This window comes from Pecten maximus, chromosome 17 (genome assembly GCF_902652985.1).
Source record: "Pecten maximus chromosome 17, xPecMax1.1, whole genome shotgun sequence".
NCBI classification, from domain to species: domain Eukaryota; kingdom Metazoa; phylum Mollusca; class Bivalvia; order Pectinida; family Pectinidae; genus Pecten; species Pecten maximus.
Window position 1 is genome coordinate 2,486,428 of NC_047031.1, and position 7,403 is coordinate 2,493,830.

At 31.4% G+C, this 7,403-nt stretch overlaps 1 protein-coding gene across 1 annotated transcript; it reads right to left on the reverse strand.

The window, feature by feature from the left end:
* Window positions 1-3,823: 3,823 nt before the first annotated feature.
* On the reverse strand, window positions 3,824-5,342 carry LOC117315016. Its single transcript, XM_033869146.1, has 2 exons — window positions 4,842-5,342; window positions 3,824-4,641 (listed from the first exon to the last, which is right to left on the reverse strand). The coding sequence occupies exons 1-2, from the start codon at window positions 4,911-4,913 to the stop codon at window positions 4,201-4,203; spliced, it is 513 nt and encodes a 170-aa protein (XP_033725037.1). The 5' UTR covers window positions 4,914-5,342; the 3' UTR covers window positions 3,824-4,200.
* Window positions 5,343-7,403: the final 2,061 nt, after the last annotated feature.

Sequence of the window (7,403 nt, forward strand, 5' to 3'; positions counted from 1 at the left end):
ATAATTCCGTTATTACCGAATGAATTTTTGTTCGGATACCAGCAGTAAAAGGGTTGACTTATCCCCTTTCAAATGGTATAAGTAATATTTAACAGTATCAAAAATTAGAAGTGAAAGTGGTGGCCGGAATGAACCCATATGGAATAAAAATGTCGATATTTACAACTGTTTTCGTTATAATAAATACCCATATCTCAAATATTACTGAACAGATTTTTGTTCGGGAACCACACAAAAACGGAGAATTTAGTACTCTTTCACATGATATGAACTGTTTGAATACATGTTCGACATTACTTTCAAAAGTGGTGGCCGGAATGAATTGATGTGGTGTGAAAAATTAGCAAAATCGTCAAAGTTACATGTAAATTTCCATCTTTATTGGTCCATAACTATTTTATTACTTAACCGATTTCTGTTCGGGACACGCTCTAGACAAGATAATTTTATAGGCTTTAAGCTGATATAACTTTTATTAATATTCATTACAAATTCGGTGCAAAAGTGGTGGCCGGAATGAACCTAGTTGAAATTCACGGACGCCATTTTGAACAAAAGTTGAATGTAAAAACAACACAAGCTACATGCTAGTTCTTTAATACAAGGGAAGTAACTCGAGCAAGGAAAAATTACCTGTACCTGTTTCATCCATCCAATCTGGAAACCCACAAGAACAACTACAATTTATTGTGATACTGTTAGTACTTGCCTTTTTTAGTTGTGATGCTATTTTAACGAACTGTGGAAACGGCATGAAATAACCTTTATCTAAACACCAAATTAAGTGATCCCGCATTTGATTTTCAATGAAATTAGTTTTTTGTTTGAATGAATTACCTTTAAAACAAAATTCTACCATATTAGTTATTGCAAAAAGCCCACAATCGTAGCCATTATTTTGATCCTGTACAACTAAAATTTTGACTGGGATACTACTTTTATTATTACCGTAAATACTACAAAGCTGAAGTTCGATTGACGGAGTGTTAACTGTATGATTTTCTTTTGATGCTAAACTGTCTAGAACGGATATTTCCCCATTACTTTTTTGAAAACTTGTAACCCAGTGGTCTCTTCCATTATGGTGAATTTGAACAGAAGGTGAAACTACAGATTGAAAAGCTATTTGGTTTTTCCATTTACATTTATTTGAATCATATACTGGAGCTAAGTTTGTCAACTGAAAACCATTCAAACCAGGAAATTGTTTAGACATTATTGATTGTACTTCATTTATAATATCAGAACAAATCCATTCTTTATTGGAAATTTTAAGTTTATGGCTTTCATTTAAGTTATTTACCCATGGGTTTTGTAGCGACTTTACGTTTTTTAACAAGTTGTACATTATCTTCGCTAATATTACATGTATCAGAATCTTCTAACTGAACACGTGGTTTCCTTTTTTACAGGACTTAAGGTTTCCTTTTTAATAGATTGATTTGTAGGAGTCTTTATTTGTTGAATAGGAGTTTTTGATGGACCTAGTTTTTTCGTAGATTTTGGCGTTTGATATGTCTACTTCTTTAGATTCACTAACTTTACTAACATTAGGTTCTTGAACTGATTCACTGACTTGGCTTGCTACTGTTTTACCGTTTTCGTTAGAAGTAGGTTCTAATAAGTTTATAAAAGACTCGTTTTTAAAATTACCTTTGACAAGGTCTACGATTTCATTGGGGTTTAAAAGTTTTTTGGGTATGACAATTTCATCTTTTGGAAATATTAGCATATACAAATTTATCTAAAAGTTTGTATTGTCCTATTCCTGCCATTCCAGTTTGAATGTTATAAAAATATCTATACTGTAGCAACTGTAAACTTAATGTTAAGATATCGACGGGTAATTCCTTACCTTTCACGTGAGTTTTCAAGACAGCGTCGATACTTTCTGACGCATTATTTGTAATACCTGACAGCAGATTATACAAACCATTGAACTGTTGAATGTTCCACTTTGCAGTATGTAATTTGATGTCATTCTGGAGATGGTTGTTGAAGTAGTTTAGCGCTAATTGGGACCACTTACCTGTGCGAAGTTGGACTGTGTCGTCAAAGTCTTCCTCGTTTGACTGAAGAATTCTAGTAAAATCTTGTAAATAAATAGCTATCTCAGAACTATCTGCGTGATTCTTTTGTAACCAGTATCTAAAGTCTCTTTTAATATGATTCCAGCAAGACAGATTAGTACAATTTGGTAACACCTTTTTAATTGCATTAGAAAAACTCTTTTCTCTATCTGTTATAATTGGAATATTCTTTTTCAAAAGTTTTGGAACTTTTTCACAAAGATAATCAAACAATCGCTCGTGACATTTTTGAAATTTTCTTTCATGTACCAAAAATGCTAATGGGATGTTTTGTTTTCAAAAGGATATGTTGGAAAATGACTGGTGTCACATAAAAATCACCTAGATTAAAAGTTGTGTCATACCCTAAGCACATTGTTACTGAGCTATCGTCTAAATCTAACAATTGGTTAAAAACCTCAAAAAATTCTAGTTAACAGTCATCGGCCAGCGTAAGCTAATTTAAAGATCGATTATATTCATCAAGGTGTGAACGAGCGGTGTCATCCTGTTTCTCCCAAAACTGAAAAATATATATCCTGTTTCTCCCAAAAACTTATGTAAACAATATAGGGAGAGTGTATTTATGTATATAATTTATAATAGATTTATAGAAGTGATTATAATTGACTTCTTTTTAATAATATGATAAATTAATTAAAGTTATTGATATCTTAACATTTTTTTTATATATATCTTAACATTTTTTTTTATATGATTGACTTATTTTTATATTCAATTCAATTCAATTCTTTTATTACTTTCGGTCGTACGGCCTATCAGTCACAAAAACATTGTACATGAAATACAAATTACAGCATGGCGTATACAACAGGAAATAACATATAGAGAATGAGACATCATAACTTCAATAATTGGTTTAGTAATTATATCTTAATTTAGTAGCTTCATGTATATATTTTCCTAGAGAACACAGTTCCTTTACATTTTGTACTCTGAATAACTGGATTAATTTAAAAACAGATGGGTTATTCCAGTAATAATGGAGATATGTCCTAATAAATAAAAAATATTATGAAAAATCTCTTCACGCCTGAGTGCATTCCGGGTTTTGTCCTCACCCCTAAAATACGCCATAGGGAATTATACGCCATAGGGGTTTTCCGCACGCCATAGCAAAATAGAAATGATATATTCACAAAATGAATTGTTTTTTTGCGTTGGTATGTCCCTTTTACAGGTTCTGATGACGTTTCATTGAAAAAAAATGTGTACTTTGTAAGAAAATCGATCTTGTTTGCGCAGCCAGGTGAGAGCACTTTACACTAAAATACGCCATACGTGTATATTCACGCCATAGAACAATCAAAGTGTTATTTCTGCAAAATCAATGTTTTTTCATCGTTGTATATGTATTATATTATACATGATATGTAAAAGTGTCATTAAATAAAAAAATATGTATTTTGTATGAAAAACGATGATTTTGTCCATCACGATTTCCGAGTCAATCCCAAGGGAAGTAACTCTTACACTTACAAAATGAACAACACAATATTTGACTCACTATGAAACACTGGCCTATTTATTTATGAAAACACAAATCATAATGAAATATATACAACATTTGTAAAACAATTTGTATTTAGTAATACAAATAACATAAACAAATATGAATTGTGATATAATCACATATTATTAGAAATGACCAGTTGCAATTAAATACTGAAAACTTATTTATTTTTTGTAGAACTAGTAAAATAAAAATATTAATTTTTCAAATTCATGTTACTATCAAATCTACAAATGATATATTTAAAGAAATCATTATTGTACACATAGAATTATGATGCATGTGTATTTTCATTTTCAACAGATTAAATATTGAAACATATGACATACATTATAACAATATACATAATATATATCAAAACAGCTTCTATTTCAAAATGAATTACATAAATTTAATACAACCTTTTTATTTATTTTACAATGTCATACATTTTTAAATCTAGCGAATAGTGACACACTTAAAGTATATGTTTTATAACATTGTCTCTATTACCCATTATCAATAAATCAATCATTTTTAAGATTAAATGCTTGAAACATATTATAAATTACAAAGCGTAACATGACATAATAAAAGGTGTTTATCAATTTCAATCAATTATGCAAAAAATGGTCGTCTCAAAGCATGGAACTGGGTCCTGAGTCCTGAGTCGTTGAAATGCACTTGGTCACGGTCATAGTCCTCCGGAAAGTTAACTCTAATCTTGATGTAACTCAGTCTAGTCAGCAGTAGTCGATTTATCTTCTTCCGTTGTTTCTCAAAAGACGTCGCTGTCAGGCCTGGGGACTTGTCAAAGTTACCACGTCGCACAATCTCTGTAAAGTACACCTCCTGAATTCCAGCATGATGTAGGTCCACCTGCAGTGTCAGAAGTCTCTGGAAAATGTCGTTGGGAGATGATGTCGCTGAGATGTCATTTCCTCCTAGTTGGATGAGTACAACATCAGGGTTGTACTCTATCAGGTCTCTAAGTAGTTGTCTTGGAATCGAATCAGAACGCATGCCACCCTTCCCGAAGAATCTGACGGTGCCAGGAACCTGCATAAGAAACAATAGTATGAATAAGCATAATATTTCATATTAGTGAACAAGATTGAAAAATTAAATTCAAATACCAACTTTGACAGTTATTATTATTGTTTTTTTTTTTTAATATTACTTGCATTTTGGGAATTACCCAACAAATAGAGTTTTTGATATTTATTCTATTCTCAAACACATTTGCTATCATTATTTACCTTAAGATCACCATGACAATATCTCTCAAGACGAGTAACATAGCTGCTCCCAAATACTGCAAACTTGGCCATTGCTGGGTAATAGATGAGTATGAATGTTTCTTTGTAGGGGGAAGGTAATAGAATGAACAGAAATTGAAAAGGGTCTTATTTATACCATCTGACACAATGCAGGGACAGCTTAATTACCTTTAATAACTTATTTTCTTTAATTGCTCATGGAATGTCCTGATTTTAAGTTCATTTATCAACATCCTTCATCAACCTGTTTATGAGTATCTATGTTTACACACTATTCAATGTGATGTAATTGTGAACACTTATTAGAAAATATTAATTCATTAAGTAAACAACACATTATTTGACCACTCTCATTAATAATGAAAAACACTGTTCACAAATTGTTTAATGGTTTGGGATTATGTGTATATGTGAACAGCATTGAATCACTAAGTTCATTAACACATGAATTAAGTATTTGGACTGATGTTAACTGTACAGGTAAAGGTAACGAAAAGTGTTCAGTATTCTTGTAACAACAAATACTAGTGTACCTTGATGATGGAAACATTGCTGCCAGTGGAAAAATTGTTACAATGTTATGAAACATGCATACCTTAAGTGTGTCACTATTTAATAAGTTGTATACATTAAAAGATTTTAGGAAATCAATGAAAAAAAAAAGAAAAAGAAAAAAAACACGCACAAAATAAAATGTTGAAAATAAAACTTTATTGTGTGATTCCTTTTGAAATTGAAGTTGTTTTAATACATGTATGATATTTTGTGTAGTCAGAGACATATATACAGATGTATATATATATGTCTCTGGTGTAGTGTAATAATGTCTGTACAATACATGCTTCCATTTCAATTCAAAAATTATTTTATTATTCCAAATATATACAAATACATGTTCAATATACATACAATCAATAAACATAATTATATTAGAAATTTAAATGTTATTTATGTATATTATTATCATTTGTTAAGTTTTATTTTAAATATTTATATATATGAAATAATAGGATCAGACAACAGGATTACCCTATATAAGTCTTTTCCATAGACCGGTTGCAGATAGGTATAATAATTATACATAGTCTAAACAGCACACCTTTCACACTCACTTACACACAATTTCATAAAGGGAAGACATGAAAAATAATGATGAGCAACATAATCATAATAGTTAAAATCTTTTAGTGCTCATTATATATAAGTAAACATGATTTAAGATATATAGATTAATATCTTCCATGCTTCCATCTTTCATCTTCTGAAAATTTCAGAATATTTTCTGTATTAAATTACATAATTTATATATATATATAATATATATATCATTTCAGAGATGTCAACATATATCTTTGGTTTCATGTATATATACCAATTAATAGTGTCCTTCTAATCATTTTGCAAGAGTTACTTCCCTTGAAATCGACCTGAAATTGCGATAGACAAAAACATCAATTTTCTTACAAAATACACATTTTTATTTCACGAATATTTACTAAATCATGTATAATACACATACAATGTGAAACATTCATTGATTTTGCAGAAACAACCCTTGAACTTTGCTATGGCGTGCATAAACACGTATGGCGTATAGTGCTTGAAACTGACTACGCAAATAAGACCGATTTTCTTACAAAGTACACATTTTTATTTCATGAATCTTTACTAAATCATGTATAATACACATACAATGTGAAAAATTCTTTGATTTTGCAGAAACAACCCTTGAACTTTGCTATAGCGTGCATAAACACGTATGGCGTATAGTGCTTGAAACTGACTACGCAAATAAGACCGATTTTCTTACAAAGAACACATTTGTTTGAAATGAAACTTTATCAGAACCTGTAAAATAGGTATATCAATGAAAAACACAAGTTATTTTGTGTATATATCGGTTACATTTTGCTATGGCGTGCGAAAAACTCCTATGGCGTACCTATGGCGTATATTTCCCTATGGCGTATTTTAGTGTGGCCCGAATTCGAGTGTTATTGCGCGTAATCATATAACAGTTACAGGTTTTGGGCGAACTTGATTCTGGCTTGCCGTTGGTGCGGTTTGCCGGTTTTCGCTTGCCGTCGGCACGTACATTCAAGCAAAGCGGCACAGTTGCACTATGGCCGACATAGACCAAAACATATTTATTTTTATTTATTTCACATATTCATATATGAATACACATATTTCAAAATAATTGTAAACATCGAACTCTGCAGAATATTCAAAATCAACTTACAATGTATTTTGCAGTATATGTATGACTAAAATGGCAAGACAGGCTCAAAACAAGTTGAAATTCTTTAATTTCTCACTTAATCTAATCTTTCGGTTAAACACAACGCCATCTTGTTTGCCGGTGTGCCGGTGCTTTCAAACCGGCAGGAATTTCCGCCGATCGGCACGTGCCGAAATTGCTCGCGCATATTCGGAACACAATCAAGTAATTTTGCCCCCTTTCCGCCTTGCCACCGGCACGTCAGAATCAAGTTCGCCCAAGGTGATTATAAATAAACACATACCCCGGGTGGCAGAGAA

Excerpts from the sequence above, each read along its gene's own strand:
- LOC117315016 (XM_033869146.1), bottom strand. The coding sequence starts at position 4,913 with ATGGCCAAGTTTGCAGTATTTGGGAGCAGCTATGTTACTCGTCTTGAG. Across the intron at positions 4,642-4,841 it reads ATTGTCATGGTGATCTTAAG|GTTCCTGGCACCGTCAGATT; the intron begins GTAAATAATGAT and ends TTTCTTATGCAG.